General features: G+C 35.7%; 1 protein-coding gene across 2 annotated transcripts in view; it reads right to left on the reverse strand.

The window, feature by feature from the left end:
* The window catches only part of LOC105213059 (ATP-binding cassette sub-family G member 4), a 35,613-nt gene that overhangs the window by 3,892 nt on the left and 7,902 nt on the right, over positions 1-23,819 (reverse strand). The window contains exons 2-3 of one of the 2 annotated variants that reach the window (XM_011185595.3): positions 17,390-18,206; positions 668-976 (exon numbers count right to left, since the gene is read on the reverse strand). In XM_011185595.3, coding sequence (XP_011183897.2) covers positions 668-976; positions 17,390-17,724 — 644 coding nt within the window. In that variant the 5' untranslated portion in view covers positions 17,725-18,206. Of the gene's footprint in view, positions 1-667; positions 977-1,668; positions 2,553-17,389; positions 18,207-23,819 lie in introns of those variants that run through there. The other variant, XM_011185594.3, reaches the window with a different exon arrangement.

Genomic DNA, 23,819 nt, shown 5'->3' on the forward strand with positions numbered 1-23,819 from the left:
CACTAAATCACTTAATACACAAACAAAAATGTCAACAAAGATATTGAATGGCTTTGTCCCCTTCCGTCGCCTCAAAAGGAACCTAATGCTGCCTCAAGTGCCCATAAACTTGTAGACGGACATACAAACACGGAATATTAATAAACAGCTAGACATGACAAAGCAATGCCAACAAATCGGAAAACATTCGAAGAATGTCAAATGCCAAACAACAAAAACTGAAGGAGTCCTAAATAGCATCATAGAATAGCACGAGCTGTAAGGACTACGTGAAATAGCTTGCAGTTCAGCTGGGTTACAAACTGAGCCATATTTTACCCTTCAGAGTGTGTGAAAATAGCACAAGGAAGGAAGCCATAAAGGAAGAATGGATACTTGGCACACTAAGCACTTTGCCCGCATATTTCTTGCTTATGGTTTACACATACAGACATAGATGTGTGGCTGAAGTTCTCATAATGACTAGCGACTTATTGGATTATTCAAAACTTTAGCCGCCTTATGGATCTTAATGCGACCGCAGGAATATAATTACCGCTTTCATTTCGTTTACATGTTGCTCTTGCATTTCTTTCAAAAAACTTTTAGCTTTTCACTAATTCCAACGCTTTCTTTCTTTTAAATTCTATCCTTCATGCAGATATCTTTAATTATGTTTGTTACTTACTTGTAGCCGGCGAGAATGTTCATAAGTGTACTCTTCCCCGCACCGGACGGTCCCATGATGGCGGTGAGTTCGCCATTGCGAAACTTGCCCGAAACACTACGCAATATGGTCTTCAAGCCGCGCCTTCGTCCCTCCGAGACGGAATATGAAATTTCAGAAAACTCGATGTCGACTGGTGGCCGCTGTGGCAGGTGTGACAGTGTGACGGTGCCCTTCTTCGGGCCATTTGGGCTGCAGTTATTTTGTATCTTTGGTGCGAGTATGTGATTCTGGCTGGGAATACCGCCATTGCACAGATTATTTTGCGAGCTGTAATGGAAAAAGGAGAGGGAAATAAGCAATTAATAATTTAGTTTAACATTTTTTTATATAAATTATATGAGATTTCAGTAATGTGGGGATTATGCGAATATATATATAAGTTTAAGACTCCTAACAAGGAGTAAGGATCTCGCTAAGGATCTTGTTATGGAAGTGGAGCCAGACAGGTTCAGTAAATCTGTCCGCTGGACGAACATCCTGCGAAGATCGAAGTTCTTATCTACTGAGATTACAAACAAATCTTTACGTTTTAAGGACTCTGGTCCAATCTCTTGTGGAAGGAAATCTTGTTTCTTTAAATGGTAATGTTTAATCTATGGAAGAACCGTCCACATCCAAAAAAACCTGTTCTTTCCAATATTATATTTCTTTGTATGAGTGCTTGGAAAATAATTTTGAAGGCGAATTCCTTGGAATATACCGTCTATCAAGTCGAGGAGTTTTCGTCAGGTTTTGGACGGCATATAGAGATCTCATTCTCTATATTAATAATTAAACGTCCCTCGATATCGAAAATACGGATTTTTCTAGGAACTAATGGCTCTCAGCATGGGGTTTAAAGTCACTTTAGTGTTCCATTTGTTCAATAACTTAAAGTGCTACAGACTTCCACCACATTAACTTGGTGCAATAACAAAAAAAAAATCTGCAATAAAACGAAATCAAATTGGTTTGCCTACTTCAGTGGCTTTAGCCACGCTGCCATTTTCGCTGCAAACTCCTGCCGCAGTTGACCTGAATTCTGCCATTGTCGCTGCTGCACGTCGTCCTCCCCTTGCAGTGCGCTTACATAGCCATTCTTTGTGAGTTTTGTTTGTACGAAACAGGATAATGGCCGCGCATGTCGTGCACTCGACTTGCCATTACAATCGTGCTGCAACATATCCGCATAGGCCTCCACGTACTCGGAATGCCGGCGTTGCACCGCAAAATTGTCCACAAAGCCCGAGTTGCGTATGCCGCCAGTCGCATCGACCGACGCCTGCCTAGCGCCCCCTGCGCTGAGCAGTGGACGCTGCGCCGCGTTGGTTGGGTGGTTAACGGCTTTGACGACGGTACTGCCATTTCGTTGGCAATTCAGCACCAGCTGGCTGCCACTGTCCGTACTGCTGCAACGCGTCAGCAGCTGCGGCTGTGAGCTTGTTAAATTATCTAAAATACTGCAACCGGATGTGTGCGACATCCTTAATACTTGTCGCTTGAGCGCAGGGTTTCACGCATTGATTTCGGTCAATATTTGTTGTATTATTTTGCACTTCAGTTTGCTTAACTCATTATTTGTGATTTAATATAATTGCGGTTGGCGGACTTAGCAAGGTCCTTACTAATTTAGTCCTTTACTTTTTGATACTTTAAGCACTTCACATTCACAAACACCAGGACTCGGTCGGGAGACTTAAATTACTAATATTTTCACACACTATACTGAAAGAAGAAAAGCTGTAGAATCCTTTTATTAGTAACTGCCGCTCGGTCAGAACGTTCAACTTGCGCCTAACAAAAGACACTGAACTAAGCTCGCCAGCTCAACTATGTTTACACTTGAAGTTTTGCGCGTCTTCTTTGGCTTGCGATCGCATTGTTCTGCCCGCATCTCATTCTACAAACGGCCGTATGTGCTTGGCTTCGAGCGGCATGGCTTGGCTGCGCGTAGAATGAGCATGGGTGGTCGCGTGAAGTGCGCGTTTATTCGCATCGGTTGGAAGGCAGCGCGTATGAGTGTTGGTGACTTTGAATGGCTGGTAATGATGTGCCGACAAATTTCAATCTCAACACTGTACGCTTTCTTTGTGACAGTTGCTCAGCGCTCAGCTTAGACCCGCTTAAGTATGGTACATGCAATGATATGTTGCTTGACGGTGTTGGCGATTGATGATAATGAAGTGATGACTAAGCAGCATCACAAAGCTATAACGTTTGCGAGAATTTATGTTGTCTCCTACTTACGACCACAATCCTTTCATTACGCACATTTGAAAAAGAAAAAGATTTCAAATCGTCCGAAGTTCTCGTGTGAATGACCGCTAATCAACGCCTTTTCTAGACACTTTACTACGCAAGCTATTTGCAATTTATTTGAAACTATTTCCATATTTAACCCTCATGAATGTGCGTTAGCAATCTGGATACCGTGCTTGGGGTGATGCCACAATGTTTTGACATTCCGTTAGACATGGGCGTCTTATGTGGGAAAGATTTTGAAAATGTCCAACTTAATTGAAGCTAAATTGTATTTAATTAACCAACTAGACAGTAGAGGGTGCTGTAGGGCACGCGCAGTGTCTATATTGAGTAAAATCTAATAATGACAGTATAAATAAGTTATGATCTAATGCTATTGAAGAGGTATTGAGTAAAAATTTGATACTTTTGAGGTTTTCGAACCTGAAAGATAAGCTTGAAACCCTTTTAGTCAATCAAATTCATAGTAGCGCGACATCTGTTGACCTCTAAAGGTTGTGTGCGCTATCGAGTTAATGTCACAATTCTAAAGATTCGTGTAAATAGTGAGTGCCCACATTCAATTGATTTGAACTGTGTCAGCGTAAGAGGAATACTAAGTAAACAGTTACAAAATTACACGTTTGACGTCGTGTAAGAGATTCAGAGTCGTCGCTTGGGAGCGGTACCAACCGGGTTGGTTCAAACTCGGAACGGGGATATTATAATTGGTATAAAAGAAGTTAAAAACAAACTTGAATTCGATGTCGGGAAACATTTCCTCTCTTTTGGATTTAATATAATAAAATTTTGGAAAATATTTTTCTAGAACTTTTGAATTGATGGAAGATTCTCCATATGTCTTTCATTTCAGAGTTTATTAAAAGGTTCAGTTTTCAGTTAGAATTATTTTCTTAAGCATGTCTTAAACACTTCTTCTAAATATCAATCCTCTCCTATACATCCTCCTCTATTTTCGTTATCCACTTAACCTAAAGGGGGATCTTTGAACCCTCTACTCTGTAAGTGTTTCCCTACGCCGCCTCTGGATTTTAAGTGCAAATGTATGACGTAGTAAACCGGTCGCACATACCTACATATGTACTCATTTTATTGTCGTTGGAAAAATGTGGACACAGAAAAAAAAGTTTACTGACTTTTTATTACACTTTTACCATTTGAGCAATTCACTTTCATGTTAATTTAAGTGCAAACTTGTGTGTATGTCTAATGTGAGTAGAAATAACTGTGGCTACCGTATTGATTACAAGCAATAACATGGCAACCAGTTATCGGCGAGTGTTTCGCTTGGTTCTAAATATAGAGGAAACTGCGCGCTTGGAAACAAATCTTTGAAAAATTCTCAGAATTATCGGAGTCAAAGAATTTTCGAAAAAATAAATAATAATCATGAAAACTGATTATGTCATCACTTTGTTTGTTATCCCATTCAATTGGCAGCTAATCAATAGTGGACTAGTTTGTAACCAGTCTGAAACTCAAGACCTATAGTTCTTACCACCCACCGTGGGATTTCCTGTACTCATGAAGCACAAGTGCACACACACACACACGTGAATGTACCGTAATTAAATTGATAGCATGGAATCGCGTTGTCTGTCAGTTGCATATTTATTGTCATTGTTGTTGTTGTTGCTTGTACTTACTGCACTGGGGCATGTGTGTATGTCTGTGTGTTGTTTGGACGGTCGGTTTGACTGAGTACTTTGTACATTTTGTCGGCGCTATTAATTAAATTAACAACATGCTGATGCTGTGCGACGTGATGTGCGAAAATGACAACAACAACAGCAACACAAACAAAAACACAGAGTGAATGAATGCACTTTTGCATTTACGTTCGAATGAAGATGGACAAAGTGGTTGAAAGGCCGTGTGCCGCTTGCGCGCCTGTTGCTGGCGCATTTAAGAGTTAAAATATTGACTTTGTGGGTGCAATTGAGCTGAGTGACCTTTGCCCGCACACGAATGACGCTTAATTCGACCCGATTTATTTTTTTGTTTGGGGAACTTGAAGTTTGTGGGAAAGTGGACTGTTTGATTTTTAATCGTTTGACTTCCTGATATGACGTTCAAATGGTTTATGAAATCGTTCAGCTGGAAAATCCACTGTTAAGCACGTTTGTGCTCTTACACGTGGAGTGTATGACTGGTCATCGAAGCTCGCGGTGGCATTGTCATCTGTGACAGACTAATTACAATGTTTGCAATTATTTCCAAGAACTGTTGATGACAGAATTTATTCTTCAGTGAATCATTTGTTAGCCAGTGTAATGGGAAATTCTTACTGTTTTCAAAGAAATTCAAGATCTCAAAAGTTCTAAACCACCTTTGTAAAAGCCTGTTCGTGTCAGAAATTGGTGAGGTGGTTAAAAATTGTTCTCTATGTGAAGACCAACGTCTAAAAACTCTCTCTATAAATGTTTTATAAAATATTAGTTTGAATAGCGTTGCCACCATATCAAACTCTAGAGGTCCAAGAAAGCTTATAGTTGAATATAAAGTTCAAGAAGTGTTGCTAGTTAGATTTCTATGGAGTATACTTATTCTGAGAGTAGTCGCCAGGAAGGAAGTTTTACTTCTGTCATGCTTACTTCTACGCACACCTTGTTTCCGTTTCTTGTCTTCATTGTCTTCACTACTTAATATGCAGGTAAACAAGCTCTCATTTACATTTGGCAAAATTTCAGCAAAGATTTTATAAGTTGAACGAATGAAGTTTGTAAATTAATTCCATTAATATTTGCATAACAGTTCAATGAATTGCTGTTTCTTTCATTTTATTTTTATTTTTATTTTTTCTATAATATTGTGAAATATGAGAAGTAGAAAGCGCGTGTCTTTATCCACTATTAAATATGTGTAGTTTTTAGAGTTGTTGTATATTTCGAAAGTTGAGCAACACAACGATTCTACAATATTTCTTCAAAAAGAATCTGGAAACACAAATATAATACAATATGTTGTTTATAAAAGAAAGATGATGGAGATTTGGCCCAATTATCATTAAAAGTCTATATTTTCGATTAAATTTCAAAGAAAATAAAATAAAAAATAATAAAATCTCGCTTCTAGTCCCGTCTGCAATATAATTTGTTCCGCAACATGTTGCTAGCAACATTTTTTCTACTATTAAAGGTAAAGCTAGTGATTTTGAGTTTTGAATGACTTGCTTTCAAATTTAAAAATATTTGAATTATGTTGCTGAGACAAGCCATATTATGCCTCACAGCAACATTTTCCCTAGGAACATTTTCCTTTACTCACAGCAACATTTAATAATGACCGTGAAAAGTATTGAATGAAAACAAAATACGAGTTGAGATAAATAGAAAAAAATTAAAGGTGAGATTTAAGACAGCAAACGCAAGAGAAAAGTTCCGAAGAGCAAGCCAACGAACACCTACAGAAATGTGTAGATAACAAGTTTTGAGCGTGAAACCCTCGCAGCATGTTGAACAAAGAAATATCGCTTATGCTCGTCAGCGGCAGGTACACAAAAAACAACAATGTTGACGCTTATTTTGATTTTAGTTTTGTTTTGCTTTGCTTGGCGTTTATGCCTCTTTGGCTATGCAGCACGCATGCGCAAGAACGCTTGAACTTCAACGTTGGTCGGCATATGAGTACATATGTATATTTCCATAAACGAGTTCTGCAAGCATCTGGGCAAGCTGCCAAACTAGTTTCGTGTGACCTGATGTATGCTCGTGTGTTGAAATCGCCTATAATTTCATGTGGGTTTGATATATTTATGCATAAATAAATTAGAGATTTTGCAGGAATGTCGGTCAGCGATTGTTAACATTTATGATTTTGGTACAATGCGAATAAAAAATTTAGTTACGAATATATGGTGCGAAGATAAGCAGCTTTGACAGTAGACTTCTACTGATTTTTGCTTTATTTTGTTAAAGAATTATAAACTGATTTATCACAAAACGCTTAATGGCATGCAAAAAGAAAAATAACAACAACAACAATGCAAATAAACAGCTGTTCACGACTGTTTACATTCCCACCCGACAGCTGACGCTCTTTGCGCTGCATATGCTACTCTTTATCGGCACTCTCTCGCTCTCTCTCTCTCTTGCATTTTGTATCTATCAGATACACAAATATTTACATTCGCCGTTTTCTTTTGTGTTTCGCAATACACAACACAGCAATTTGCACGCCGTTGTTGTAGTTGTACTTGCGCGCGTTTTCGCCTCCTCTCTATGAGCTATTGCTTTAATTGTCTCTATTTACTGCTTTTTGTTGCTTTTTTCTCTAATTTTCTTTTTTCATTTATTATTTATGCCTTTGCACTTGCCTCCGCGTTGTGTTGTTGTTTTGCAAATTTATTTCGCTTTTTTCTTGTTGTTTTTGCTTTTGCTATCGTTGCGCCTAATTACGTAGTTGTTGTCGATATTAATGAGTTTGTTGTTGTTGGTATTACTTTGTTGTACTTTAGTATTTCTTGTTGTTGTTGTTGTTGCTGTATCGACACGATTTCTGAGTGCATGTGCACTTAAAACTCTGCTCGCTCGGTGCACATGCACCGAGTTGTCGGTTTGGTAATACGTGCCGCGGCCTTTGGCAACATAAGTGCGCCTCGAATTCTGACTAATGTGAACGAACTGCAGAGCCACTGAGTGTGCACATTCGTCAACACACGTGTGCTGTTGTTGTTGTTGTATTTGTATATTTATTTATTATTTATTGCGACAGTGTTGGATCCAGTGGTTGGTGGGGCTGTTGACGGAGTTAAGGAAGTTGAGCCGATATTCGTAGTATATACATATGTATGTGTGTATTCGTGTGAGTTCAAGTTTCATTTTCAGTTTGTTTGCACATTAGGGTGAACGATTTTTTGTTTTTTTTTTTCGGGTTTTTGGTATCATAACTGTATATTCGGCGTCTTCGATTCGTCATTTCTCCTCTTGTTACCTAAGATCGCTACTATTTTCTGCCAAAAACTTGGATTTGAAAGCAGTTTTTTTGATTGTGAATGTCTCAAATGGCAAATAGCTGTCAAAAGTGACAGGAAAAATTAGATTTTTAGTTTTTAAAGCTTCTAATAAACAATAAAATATTTGTATAGTGTATAATCTCCAGCTGAAAGTTATGGGTTTCAATGTACAACCTTAGTAGAAGAGCATGTTCAACAACTTTTATGGGCATTAAATTGGTTCACCCTAGTGTAAATCGCTTTATATGTATCTATGCATATATGTATCGACCTAATAAAAGAAAGAAAAAAAATCATTGCCTATTTTCATTGTTATTGCCCTCCAATTGTACTACGTTCCATAGCTGAGTATTCCGGCCTTTGTTTGACGCTGGACACGTTCTTGTAAATATGTGCATTTGTACAATATGTCCGTATGTATCACGTATGTATCTCATTGGATAGGCTTGAGTGAATATGTACTAATATACCTTGTTCTAAAATAAACTAGTTTGAATTGCAAGACGTACTAGTTAGCAGACTAGTCGATATTTTGTATAGACAAAATTGAAATTTTTTCATGAAGATGTTCAATCAGACAACAATTCACAGATTTTGTTCCAAAATATACTAGTTTGGTGCTTGCTCCAAATAGATACATCATTGCCTAGCACAATCATTATTATTCTCGAGAGGTCATAAGGTCATCTCTGTTTTTATTTGAAAACTACGGATTTCTCCGATCTCTTACGAATTTTTTAAACTATTTTTCAGAGATATTAGTACAATTCCCGGGCTTCTCTGACTAGTTCCAATACATTCAGTGAATTCTAGCTGAGAACTGCCATTTTTCGACTACTCCGAGATTTCACTGTGTATTATGTTTGATTGTATGTTCTCCTAAGTGTTTTTAGATATTTACGAGCCTATTTGTATGTCTGTGTATATTTTAATCGCTTGGTTGGTCTGTTTTTTTCGCTTTGCAGGCATTTCGTTGCTTAATGGTCCACAACAGAGCACATTTTAACGTACAGAGATACAACAAATGTGTGTAAAAGTGATCAGCAAATGCCTGGCCTGCTTCGTGTGATGCGTCATAAAGCGTCTGATTCGTTAGTGTCTTTTATTGTTATTGTTTTTTATTGACTGAGTTTCCACTACAAGTTCCAAAGTTCAATTTCGTGCCGTAAATACGAACATGGATACACACATTCGATTGAAGAAATCTTTTCATGCTGTGCGGTTGTGTTTTTATTTTTGTAAATTAAGCAGCAAAAATTGAAACAGAGTGCCAAACAGTAAACAGTTTTTTACTGTTTCTGTAACCACCTCTTTTTCCGTTTTCAAGTGTGTCTCGATGTTTGTTTGTTTGTTTGTAATCTTAACTTCCTTTTGTGTTGACTTATCGCCACTGTGGCTTGCTGATTCGTAACGTATATAATGTAAATAATTTTTGCTTTGTTTTTATTTATTTGTTTTTTTTTTGTTTCTTTTTTTTTGTTTTTGTTGTATTATGTAAACTTAAATTCATTCACATTCCAGCTGATTATTTTCTACTTCGTCTTATATGTAATAGAGTAGTAGTTGACTAATGGCCTTTATATGTGGACTGTTTGGTCTTCTAGACTTCCTTTGGTGTTTATATATCAAAAATAGTATTCTCAGTTATTTGCTTAAACTCAAATTCCTCCGTTTGCCCACATATATATAAACCTTTTTGATTGCATCATCAGCTGATCGATTGAGACTCATGCAATTCTTTATTAAAAGCGTTTGATGACCTTTCTCTTGTTCTACAGCAGTAGATAAACACGCACATATGCCCATAGAAATACTCGTCCACTTCGCGGTTCCCACCACTCAGCAATATTTTGCTTCTTTGTTTGCCGTTTTATTGACATGCTCGTATCTATGGCGATATGGTTGACTCTTTGTTTCAGCGTACTTAACTTTATAACGTTGTTGTTGTTTTTATTTCATTTGTAACTGCTGTATTCGCAAGTATTTGGTTTTGTTGTTGTTTTGGACGTTTTTAGTGGCGCACCGCGTGTGTTTATTTGTGTATTTTTACTTTGTTGTTGGACTTTGTCTGTCTATTTGCTCGCTTTGCTTGCACTTATACAGTATTGTTGTTGTATTTGTTATTGACAAACATAATTTGCTCATTAAGTTGCTCGATTTGTTTTGTTGTTATTTTGTTTTTTTTTTTTTCGTTTTGCTTTCAATTTTTTCATTCTCAGTCTGCTTTTTTGTTTACTTCGCTCTGATGCGAATTTTTTGATTTTGCTTGGTTTTTGCTTGGCGTCTGCGAAATTCTGTTGATTGTTTAGCAATTTGCATGCAATTTTTTTGTTGCTAATAATAATTTGCGTCAAGTAATAATTTATGTTTATAAATAATTGCTCTGAAGTGATTAATGAGGCTGTGGAGGTGTTGAGAAGTGAGGGGTAACAGGTGAATTAAAAAAAAAAAACAGGAATATTTCCAAATCAACTCGAATAACTATCACCAAAACTAAAAAAAATTATAATTCCAAACCGAGAATATTTTTTTTTTGAAAATTAAGCACTTCTAAACTTTGTTTGAAGCAAAACGTTGCCTACATTTAGGATGATTTTAAAAATAAAGCGGTTGAGGAGAGATGTTGAAAGCCAGCGGTAGAGTGTTATAGAGATTTTCAGTTTGGTTTTTGGGTCCAGAAGTAGAGTTATAAAATAAAAATAAATGTTTAAAAAAACTCACTTCTCTCTCTTATACTTTTGTACTTCATTCTAAATACAATTTCATTTATTATTTACAATCATTCAATATGTGCTTGGCACGTGTTTAACGAATCGCTCTTATCACCCAAAAGCATAATTTGCCTTCCTGTCTGGATTTTGTTTTCCTCCACGACTCATGTAAACAAACCATTTGTACACCGAACCAACCCAAATTAAACAAAGACGGTGTTGATAAATAATTAAGTAATCTTTAAGAGGCTGGTGCATTGCCTACATGTGCTCTCTTATACAATTGACACATCAATATGAGACTGTCTTGACACTAACGTCAGAATATTTCATGAATCACACTGTGGTGTCGGACAATTCGTGACACGTGTGGAGTATTGAGTGTGCCCAAGTGCGAATTCGAGTGCAAAATAAGGTACTTGTGGTCATTTTAGTTCAACTTAATGCTAATTTGTAGTAATTTGTAATGTGAGGTGTACCTATATATATGAGTATATGCATATACATTCCGCAAATTGGTTTAATTGGCACTAGAGAGTAAAGGGTTGTAGATTATATATATTTATATATTATTAAACACATAAGGAGTTCACTTCAGCACATATATTTTAGTACACTCAAGTATTGTAACGCTAATTGCACTAGACATTCTAGCATAGCCATCAATTGCTTCTATATCCCTCTATGTTCGTTAACAGTAAATGCAGTAATGCCTGTGATAACAATTATTTGAGCACACATTCGTTTACAGCTAACCTAATGTTAACGCATAGTATTACCAGTCAAGTACTGAAATCAATACTACTTATTATCTGTTGACTCAGTAAACCATTGCCGTAATGACTTGCGTATGCTACGTATGCTTCTTCACACAGCGACCACCTGGTGACTTTGACAAGCCTACTATCAACTGATTCACCTGCTGACGTTGTTACTAACAGTAGGTGGCATAAATAAAATTGTAGTTTATAAATAAAAAATGCCAATCAACATGAGTGAGTGGCACGTATAGCTCTCAGACAGCTGGTTTTGTAATATCTTATATTTTTAGTAGTTTTTGATGTACTTGAATATAAAAGTAGATTTGTTTGAATGTAAGCATTTATAAATTCTTTTAATTTTTCATTTGCTATCTGCTGGATTTCATTGTCAGCGACGTCAAATACGCTACATTATTGTTTTAAAAACTGTTGTATAGTGTATATATTCTCTACTTGTGCTCGCTTTCACTGGCGGCAGAATGTCCTTTATGTCATGCGTGTGACGTTTACAGCTATCGATTATTGCCACACACTTTACGCTTATTGTCATTTTGTTTTCCTATCGTCTGTGTTGATATTTCTTTATTGTTGCCTCTATATAATATTACAACAAGTTTGGTATCTGTTTTTTTTTTACTTTATAATATATAAATATTTAATTTTCCAGTGGGAGAAACAGTGCTAATTCTAATACGGAACAGCTTGAGTCACAATAAAATTTAATATATTATAACCAATAAACGTTTTATGGAATTTAGCTAAGACAGACACCAAACGTTGCCTACATTTAGGGTGACTTTCAAAAACTATGGAATAAATGTATGGAATGTCGTAGAGTTTGCATGTAGAAACTGTAGAAAAGCGCACACAATGATAAAATAAGTTTATTTTTCGGCCTATAAAGTACCGTTATATCTTTTGAAAATGGAAAATATCATATTTTTAATATAAGATATTAATTGAAATTGAAATCGATTTCCACTCTACAATAATATTCAATATTAAGTGAATATTATCCATATAAAAGTGAAATTCGCACGTAGTTTAAGCATTGAGCGCCCATAAAATGCAAACGAAGCTATTTAGTGGCGAGCCACATTCAACGCGCAGCCAAGCGCAGCAGGAACTTTGCACCTGAGAGTCACTCATACGACACGTAGCACTTATGGATGTACGGCGCACAACGCATTTCACCAACAGCCGGCAATTATAAACATGCAAACGAGTCGACAAGTACTTAAAATATTAATTTTCACTCCACCTTAAGACACCTATGCACTGTGAACGCCACAGCTGTGACGCCAATGCGCCCACTCACGCCCCCTCTGGGCGCTGTTCTTTGTTATGTAATTAAGCTTTGCAATATTCTCACATGCTTTTCATATACCGTTCACTCGTATAACATTTGCACTTTGCCTACGCCGCAGAGGACAACAGCATACACACACACAGGCCAAGAGATAACCGACCGCAACTTTGTATTTTAAGTGCGCGTGCACTTGGCGATCGCTAGCCACTAGATAGTCACACAACACTACAATCACACGTCAGATTTATTTAAATTTTCAGCTACTGCGGCTACTTTTAGAAAAATCGAAACAAATACCGACCGATTTCAAGTGAAGTAAATTCGCATGTGTGAGTCGTTTTCGAATTATGCACGAGTCGGCGGTTCGGCGTAGACTGAAAGTGGCGCACAAGCGTGCGGCGTTCCAACGTTTGGCAGGCAGACTAGTTGGCTGGCAATTTGGCCGGTTGCGTGGCTGGCAGGCGGAAGGTGACGCGCGCGGTGTGGCAAAAAATAAACATCAATCGTTAACAGTTATAGTTGCCATTAAGAAGAGAGGACAGGGTTAGAGGTAGCAAGTCATTACTTGGCAGCGTTGCCAATAGAACACTTGCCTTCACACAGGCACGCAAGCACTTTCGATTTTTGTTGCTTTACCGATTTTTCGTTAGCTTGCCGCCTTCTTTGCCCTACTCCAAAGGCACATCGCTATCCTTTTTGGCATTAACTGACACATTGCAATTCAAAGCGCCGCTATTGCTTGCGTGTCAGCGCACGCTACACTCGGTCATTCCGTTACCAGGTCTCAACTATAAACTGTGGCTAGTGAGTTAGTCTACCTGTCAGCTGACAGCAAGTCAGTGTTGGCATGCAAAGCGTGAGTTGATATGAGGTCCTTCCCACAACAAAATTTACTGGCAAAATGAAAAGCTTTAACATGCTTTAAGGCAGTAGTCCTTATTTATAATATACATCCATCTAAACTCGGTTGTGTGCGCCTTTGTTACGTTCATTCTGTATTTTAGGTCAGTTTTTTGTTCACCCGGGCAACGGTAATTGCAATTGGACTTCATTTCTTTTCGTCGACAAGTTGGAAATGAACAACTCACCGCATTTGGTTAACTGCTTTGGCTTTTTTCATCTGTTTTGGTATTTTTGTGGCATGTGGCACTCATAGCATAACGGTATAAACATAAATAAAGCAGGTGCAGGTGTGCAATAAAATGGACTATAATTTGTATATTCGAAAATTCAGTACAACAACGTTTGAGTGTTGTTGTAATCGACCTACATTCTTTCGGGTTGAGTGGGTCATGTTGTGGTTGTGTAGGTTTTCAGCTTTGTTGAGTGATTTCAGCTATTTGTTGAGGCAGGAAATATTTAGTGCTTTGGTAGTTTAGAAGTGAATTTTTTGTGTGCTGAGAAGACTGGTCGATTTTGTGTACAGGGTGGTCCAAAAAGTGGTTTTCAAATATATTTTTGTTTTAGTTAGATAGTTCTTTGCCTATAAAATTTGTGAGAGACGTTATTATCTTATAAAGATCAGAAAATCCGTATGTTTTACTGTAGAAACACGAAAATTTCATGTTATGATAGTTTGGGAGATGATTTGAGGCGGTGAAAATTGGTTGGATCCAATTGTTTTCAATCATGTTGCTGGAGACCTGCTTGCGTTTGAAAGATATTATCACAGTCGCAAGAATAAAAATTTTTTAGTTGAAAATATGAACTTGGTGGATCTCTAGCTCGCAGTGGACACAACAGATATATCTTCGAATATTAATTAAAAGAGGTACAGTTATTTCAATCAACAACCGTGAAAATCAAAAGCATAATAAATTATTACTAAAAGAACTGATAACCTAATAAATAATATGCCGGAAAAGATGGACTACTTTTACATAATGAAATAACGCACGCAACCGAACATGAAAGTATTCCGAACATCCACCAAATAAATAATCAATGAACTCAAAATTCAATCACAAATTTTTCCACTCTCACAATAATCTTCCAAAACTAGAAGTTTTCCATTAAATTATTCACAACTTTATGCATATGCCACAAATACTCTTACACTCCCCTACACCTTTAAGTGATCTGTCGCATGACTTGGTTTACGCAAACCAACAAAATCACAAACTATACTCATTTTGTTGCTATTTATAGCAAATACACAAACCCAAAATTTTTCGACCATTTCTTTTGCTACCGTCTTCGTTAGCACGCCTTTAATCAATTTTATGGACTCGCCAGTAAGTTAAGCAAATATCTTGTATTGCCCACTTGAAATTTGAACTTTATGTATATAAAACGTGTTGGCATATGTTCATAAATATATCCACAAGTAGTAGCTATTTTTTGTAGTATTTTATTGACCCACGAGTGCTCAGCGGCCAGCACACCTGTTGCGGGTAATAAAGTTGGCTTTTTTACTATAATATTTGAGCTTATCTTTTATCAGTTTTACTATATACTACACGAGGGTACTAAGAACAGACGGAAACTGAATTTTCATCACGTGATTGTTCGATGAATATTTATACATACATATATACATCGTAATGGCCTCAAGTAATTAAAAAAATATGCTAAATATCCATAAAATTGCAGACATTGAACACAGCGCCACCTAGCGTATAATTACTAGACATCGTAAATAGGAAACGAAGTTGTCTTAGAACACCGAATATCACATAAAAACCTGTAATTTCGACCTTCGCTGTCGTTAAAGCATATAGCTTTGCGAAAATCACTTATTTCTTTGTATTTTGATAAGAATACCTCGTTTAGAATGGCTGCTAACTAATATTGAGTAATTAATATGACCTATTATTAATTATAAGAAATTCAGAAATTTATTTATTTTCATAACAGCGAGGCAAATACTTCGTTTAAATATCCGGTTAAAATAAATTTTTGATTTCATATATCTGAAATTCTCACGAAGCTTAAGTATTTCTTGGCTCAAAAAGCATAGTTTGAAGTTGCAAAAAATACTCTATTACCACATGTAAACACTTGGAGACTCTGGAAATCGATGCGTCTTTGCCCGGTTTGCAAATTCATATCCACAAAGTCTAACCACTTCTCAGTCCAAATACTTTCAAGTGGCCTTGAAACTATGTTAGCCAACGAAACTATAGTTGAGAACGGCGAAGAAATGCATATGAGTATATTTTAATATGAGAAACTTATCTAGTTATGCAAATGTGTATAATAAACATGCGCGTATATGAGAAACTTTGCTTGCATTTGAGTGAGTTTGCCACTCACAAACTTAATGGTATTTCATAAGAAATTTAACTTTTTTGTTTGTAAATATATATAAACAAATTTTTATATTTTTTGGGGATTTTCCATGAAAAATATGTGGCTTTTAAGAGCAAGTAAGCCTTCGAAATCAATTATGCCCGGTTTCACAGTCATTGCTTAGGTTGTGCTTAAGATAAAACAGAAATATTGCGTTTTACAGTTAACACTTAAGTTCTGCTTAAGTACTGAAAATGGGAGATTTGAGCAGTGCTTAAGTAACAGCTGATTTTTGTTTTGAATACTGACTTATTTGTCAAAAAAATAAAATAAAAATTATTTGCTGAAAAAATTTTTGGAATTTCTTGCATTCAATGACGCGTATATGCTTTCCTGCGAGTTGCAATAGGTGCCCCCACTCGCTTGCGGTGAAATTCGGTGTCCTTTCATTGTTTCCATCCATTTCCCCAGACTCTAAATTTATTCATCGCAAAGTTATTTTTCATCAACAATAATTTCAATTTGTCAGATGGTATTTGTAAACAAATGTTTTTCATTGTGCTGCCATATATCATAATAGAATTTTTTTTCGACTGTGAAACGCAAATGACTACTCAGTCAACAACAATGCTTAGCTAAGATTTTATTTGGGCACAACTTAATTACGTACTGTGAAACCGGGCATTAAAGTCTTACTGGCACTCTCATATATCTCATATATTATAAAGCTTTAAAATTATACTATTAACAAAGCGTTTTCCGGTGATTATATTCAGTAATGTTGGGCTCGGAGTAAAAGAGTATCTCACCAAAGTGGCGTAAGTAATCTCTCTTCATGCTCTTTACGATTATACCAGTTTATTTAATTTATGTCAGTTATCTGTTCGATTCATCAATCCAAAAATTAATGGCCAAATGAAAGCGGTTAATATTTCTGTTTCCTTATTACGAGTATCCAAGTTTATGGAATAGCCCAAATGATATAGTGTGTGATATATACAAGAAAATACTGTTTAAACCACAAGACTAAGTTTTCTTCTTCCATAAGTCTCTAATTAAATGTTCGCTATAACCAAATCCTCTATATCTTTCCTCTTTCTAATCCACATACATGAAAAATATACACTCATATTCGCTGTCAACATTAATCATTTTTAAATTTTAATACAAAAACTGCACACAGCTTTGCGAAATACCTTCGGATGTCTAACAATTAAACAACAACATTGTAAATGATATATCCTTTTCCTTGCACAACACAATCAAGCATAATGCCACAACAAGGACGGACGCGAAAATTTCCCACACAAAAAAACCACACAGGATTTGAGTGCGTAAAACAAAACAAAAGTGGCGGCGAAATAGTAGAAGCACGCCCTTGTAGCACCATTTCCCCCACGCATATGTATAAGAGAGTGCGCTGTGGCGTATGAGCAACATTTTTGTTTGCTGCTTAAATGAAATTGTACTTACTTGTGACTTAGAGCGCCATTCTTCAGATTGTTGCCAACAAAATTTGTATGATTGCTGTAGGGCAGTAGTGGTAGTTGTTGCTGTTGCTGTTGCTGCTGCAATAAAGCTGGCGCTGCTATGCTCAACTGAGTATTTGCAGTCAAATTGACATTGGTTGCGGTTGCGGTTGCGGTTCCATTCAGCGCATCAGCAGCGGCATTCGCAGCGTCACCACCACCGCCCACACCGGCTGTTTCTGCTGCGCTGTTGGCCACGACGGCAGCTGACGGCACGATAATCGCGTGGTCGGAAGTCTCCTTCGACACTAACGGTGTATTTAATTTTTCCTCATCCATTTTTAAACGCACCGTTTTCTTTTCACTTACAAAGTGAGTTCTGTTCTTATTATGAATTTTTTATTACTTTTTATGTAGATTTTTCACTCTTTGCGTTTTGTGACTAAGTTTGTGTTAAATTTTTGTTTCTCTCTTTACTCTTCTGCTCGTTAACTAACGCTTTGTGAGTTAACGTCCATTTGCAACGCGACGAAACTTCACATATTGCACATAAATGACTTTCGTCTACAATTCACTCATAATTTATTCAATTTTATTGTTACTTTTGCTTTGTAGTTGCTATACACTTGCTTCGTTTTCCGCAGCATTTGCATGGCACAGTTCTTGCTTGGTATAGATGGCGCGTTGCGGTAAGCCGCTCTGCATATTTTGCTACACAAGTTTGTGGTGTTTCTAATGCGTTGAATGGTTCTTTAGATTTAACTGAATTACATTTTTATGACACTTTGTATTTTTTAGGCGCTGATGTTGCCAGAGTGTTGCTGCAATGAAAATTGATATACAATTTATTAATTGAGTGTTAATTTAGTAAATGTGTAATACATCTGTAAGGGTTATTTATATATTAAACAGAATATTTTGACTTATTTGTGAGCTTATCTTATTCCCAGCAGATAGATAGAACTCGATTCCTCTTTATATGAGTGCTAGGGAAGATATAATCCCATTTAATAGAGTTTGATTCAATTAATTCAAATAATTTAGGTCCATTAGTATACCAGATTTTATGAATTAGAAATTTTGACTTATTTGTGAGCTAATCGCATTCCAAGCAGCTAGGTAGAAATCGTTTGACTCATTATAAGAGTGCTATAGAAGATATTACCTCATGCCATACAGTTTGATTCAATTAATTTAGATAATATAGCTCAATTAGTATATGAGATATGTACATTAAACCCATGTTTGGAATTTTTAAATTTTCTTCTTGATATTTTAGTTTGGTTTTGGTAAATTTTCTTCTTGATATTTTAGTTTGGTTCCTTAATTGGCTAGATATTTTTAGCATTTTTTAAATTTTATTTTATAGGCTTCATAATAGAGTGTTAATTTACTAATTGAGTAATAAATTGTAGGGGTTATTTATGGATTAGATTGAAATTTTGACTTATTTGTGAGCTAATCTTATTCCAAGCAGGTATGTAGAACTCATTTCCTCGCTATACGAGTGCTATGGAAGATATAATCCCATGCTCTTTGATTCAATTAATTCAGATAATATAGCTTTAAAGAGCGGCGCCACGCCCACATTATGGAATTTTTAAATCTTATTCTTGATATTTGAGTTTGGTTTCTTAATTGGCTAGATATTTTTTAAATTTTATTTTACTGGTTTCTTAATTGAGTGTCAATTTAGTAATTGAATAATAAATTGTAGGCATTATTTATGTATTAAACCTAATATTTTGAGAAATTTTTGAGTTAATCTTATTCCCAGCAGCTAGGAAAGATATGACCCCATGTAATACAGTTTGATTCAATTAATTCAGATAATATAGATCAATTAGTATATGAGAAATGTACACTAAACCTGTTTAAAGGCAGAGCTGCACCTATTTTTGGGAATTTTTAATTAGCTAGATATTTTTGACAGTTTTAAAATTTTATTTTAAAGGTTTCTTAATTGAGTGTCAATTAAGTAATTAAATAATAAATTTTACGGGTTATTTATAAATTAGATTGAAAATTTTAACTTATTTGTGCTACAGAATTATTCTTACTCCAACCATACAAATAATTTGTCTCGTTATATGAGTGTTAGGGGAAGATATGACGCTATATCATACAGTTTGATTCAATTAATTTAGATAATATAGCTCAATTAGTGTACCAGAAATGTACATTAAACCTGTTAAAGGGCAGCGCCACGCCCATTTTTTTCGAATTTTTAAATCTTGTTCTTGATATGTGAGTTTGATTGCGTTATTGGCTAGATATTTTAACAGTTTGAAAATTTTATTTTAAATGTTGCCCATTTGTTGTATCTCAAAGTGCCAGCTTCCAGTATTATATCCATATTTTAGTGTTTTCAAACAACATTTAACTGACTAACAAAACTATTAATATCCAAGCGACAATGTTGCGTTAGTATTAAATAAAATTTTTTGCCCCCCCTATGGCATGTGATTAGCCCTTTCAAACTTCATCGCTCGCAAAGCATACGGAAGTCTTCAATATGGTAAGAAATACGATCAGTCGCAAGTTGTGCGCGTAGACTTATTAAAAGCACAAACACATTATGATTTTTATTAAATCAAAAATACTTCTTCTTGACCCTCAATAAATAGCTTTGTGCGGTGTATGTCTAAGCTTGCGCAACTCCAATTTGGCTGTGGAAAATGCTACGCAACTTTAACTACTTGATATGCCATTAGCATGCGGCTGCCATGTCCGACAGCCAAATAAAGCAATTGGAGCTATTAGTATGCCAGCAATGAGCAATGAAGGGCTCAAATTATGTCATCTGTGCGCTTAGAAGTCTGCGTGTGTATATACATATATGCTTAAAGTGTTGTCTATTAAGTTACTTGACAGAGATAATGAAATGGTTTATAGCTTTCCAACAAAAACAAAAAACAACAAAAGGAAATACTTTAGGCTGCCCAAAGTAAATATTAATTAAAAGCGCGGCAATAAATATAAATTATCCAATACTTAATTTGAAGTGGTGCTTAAGCAGACGCGCCATTGAATTTAGGTAATAATAACTATTTGGTGATAATAAACTATTTGGTGTCAATATTTGTAGCTATATGTATGTATAATAGTTTTTAGTGTAAAAAAATATAGTTTTTATTATTAACTCCAATTTAATAATCTCATGTAATAAATCATAAGAAATAATTTTTTGAAATTGCTCGCAATTTGCTCTTGATTAGTTCATATTTATGTATGCACATAACTATATCACGATCCATTCCATTCACGATCCGCATTTATTGACAATAAACAGTATTAATGCGCACAATTTAAGTGGATTAAGGTGTAAATATTTTAAATAAACAAATCTATTTTATTTAAATAAAGCGACAATTTGATACAAGTAATGTTTAATGATTATATATTGCATGTACAGTGAAAGCTACCATAAACGACCAGTGCTGGTCATGTGTTTTTATTCACATATTAAAGTTTTTTAGTTATTTGAGCACATTTCTGCTAAATCATTTACAAATAATCTTAATTTTCAAGTAAAAGTCTGCTTATAAAAGAGAGAGATAAATATACCCGCTTATTTGTGTGTCCATTTATGTGAGTTTTCACTGTATTTATAGTCGCTTGAAGTCGTTAAATTGTAATCTAATATTTGCTTAAAGCAAATTAAATTTATTTTCGAACTCATATGTATGTATATATGTATTCATACGATTTTAAAACCGTGTTCCACAAGTTCAGTAAATAATCTGAAACTATCATTTATAGAATTATTCAGTAGACGAGTCCAACAGTCCCCCTCCAGTCTCTACCAATCTCATCTTCAACAAATTTTAACCTGTTTATGAAATTAATCCACCAATAACGTGATTCTTTATCGCTTTTTTTGCATCACTAAGCAGAAAATTTGCCAAAACGTTGCAAAAATGCTTGTCCACCTCCACCTACATCCAAATAAAATCTCTCGGGGTATTTACAGGTAGAATCGCTTGTGTGATATAACAATTGTTGCCATGCGTAGCGTAATCAGACAAATTATTGCATGTGCCATTACGCGAAAAGTGCTGCTTCCCACCAACTAATGGCATTAAGCTAACGGCGGCACGTTTATAAAAGCCAACTTGAGTGTTTATGGGTGTGTGTGTGTGTGTAGGCATCTGCTCCAGGCACTGCACGATACATACAACAATGATTTGCGCTTTTTTGCTCACATTCGAATGCGTGGCAAAGTTAATGGCTTTCTTCCTACACGGTTTTATCGCCATTTGCTCGGCTTCCTCTCGCACGGTTTTATAGTCGTTCGATAAAAAAAAGCGTAAATTTGACTTAATGCGTTGGTGCGTGAGAGAAATTATGAGGAGACGCTGTGGGAGTTGAGGAATTGCTTGATAACCGTAATGAGGTGGTTCTATTAACGATTTTTTGCAAGGATGCCTATACTCTATCAAGTCTTTTGAGAGCCTTTCTTGTATAAAGGAATAATGCATTTAATACGTCGGAAAATTATTTTAGATTTCAAGTGGGAAGGGCCTTCCGCACTATGAAACACTTCATATTCCATGAATTGTTATATAAACCTACACTCCACTGACTAATTCTAATTGCATGCCATGGGCTGGAAATATTCAAACATCGCCTGGAGCTGACTAGCCATTACCGCCTGTTAATCCTTCATTCATCCATTTATGGTAAATACCTGCCGCTGAACAAAGATAAATGAATGCAAATGAAGCGTGCAAAACAAATTGCATGACAGTCGCTAATTATCCATTATTTTTAGCAAAGTTAGCGTAGTCATACTCTAACTGCTTCTATTTAGCATACTTCGTTTGGACTCTTGTTGCGCTTGCAACGCCCACTTGTCGGCTGAAATGCTTCCATTGTGCCGAAGTCATAATTTTAGACTTTTGTATGAGTTATATAACAGCAACACAAAAAAGGCAGATGATTTAATGAGAAATGTCTGCAATTTTTGCGTCGAATAATACCTTAGCTTCTATAGGTATGTGGATATTGTAGAAGAAAGTACCCTGTAGGAACCAGCGAGAATTGGGCAAAGGAGGTGACATGGCATATTCAAATATTCTCAAAGCAGAAGTTTGGGACTCAGAACTCTTAAATAACCTATACCCTAACGCTTCTCTATCTCAAGGATGTGAAATTCTAATAGCTAATTTACGACATTTCTTTTTTTCATTTCCCCATAGTCAATTTCTTGGTACGAGCTCTTAATTAAAAAAAACGCGAGTTGTAATTTGGAACTTCCTTGAACATTGCAATATTAAGCTTGTGAAATATTCCTAACTTAGCGAAAGTGAACTAGTTAGTTAGTTAGCTGTCACCGAATTGACGCGTTTTCCTACAGGGTACTATACAAGTGTGTTGGTACCATTTCTCTTCTGAGATTTTACAAATTGTATTTGTTTTTATTGCTTACTTGTCGTCTATGTTGAATGTCTTCGCTTACCATTTCCATTTGCATTGATAGTCACGCGAGATATTTCATTTAATTTTTGTTGTAGCTGTCTTTATTGTGTACAGAAAAGTACAGAAAGAGTTTAAGGTAAGAAGACTACTTCGAAAATACTGCAACATTTCGATAGAGTAAAAAAAGAAGAGAGTAGAGTCAGAACCCAGAAACTCAGTTATATAATTTCACTCTTTGCATAGAGTGTTTTCTTTTGGGTATGTAGAGCATTTGTTTCAAACAAAATAGAGAAAATGAAATGAAATGGGTATTATTATTTTAAGTACACTTGTGCCTAGTATTAGCTTCTTCTTCCTCCCTCTTAGATAAGTAAATCTTTATTGAAATATAAGTGAGTCTGAAGAGTTTCTTCATTAAAGTTTCTGCTTGCCGTCAAAGTATACTGAATAGAAATGTCAAATTTGACAGCTGTTTTGACAGCTATACCTCTAGCAATTTTTATACCTCTAGAAAAGTAGCTTTTGCAAGAAAATTTGTTAAAATAATTTTGAACCAGAAAAAAATGAGGATACATGTTTAAATGGCACCCTCTAATAATTTAAAATTTCACAATTTTTTTTTCAATATATAGTATTCATATTTGTATCAGTTTCAAAATTTTCCTACAAGGACTCTTGCTTGAAGCGAAGAAAATTTCTATTTTTATTACCTCACAGCCGTTTTGGTGTGTCTGCAGCGTCGCTTGCGTCTATCGTGTACTTTACGCTGCATAACAACAGCGCCAAGTGCAGATGTACTATTTTAGCTATAAACTGTGCGAGAGAGAGAGTGGGAATGCGAAGATTCTTTGAAGCGAATTAAATAATTTAATATTAGAAATATTCATATATACTACTTTCACCGAGGATGAAAATTTTCTAAAAGCTAATAATAATTGAATGCATATTTCATTGAGTCCCTGAGAAATTTCGCAACTGTAAATAAATATTAGAATAAAATATGATGTTTTTAT

Source organism: Zeugodacus cucurbitae, chromosome 3, assembly GCF_028554725.1.
Source record: "Zeugodacus cucurbitae isolate PBARC_wt_2022May chromosome 3, idZeuCucr1.2, whole genome shotgun sequence".
Taxonomy (NCBI): Eukaryota; Metazoa; Arthropoda; class Insecta; order Diptera; family Tephritidae; genus Zeugodacus; species Zeugodacus cucurbitae.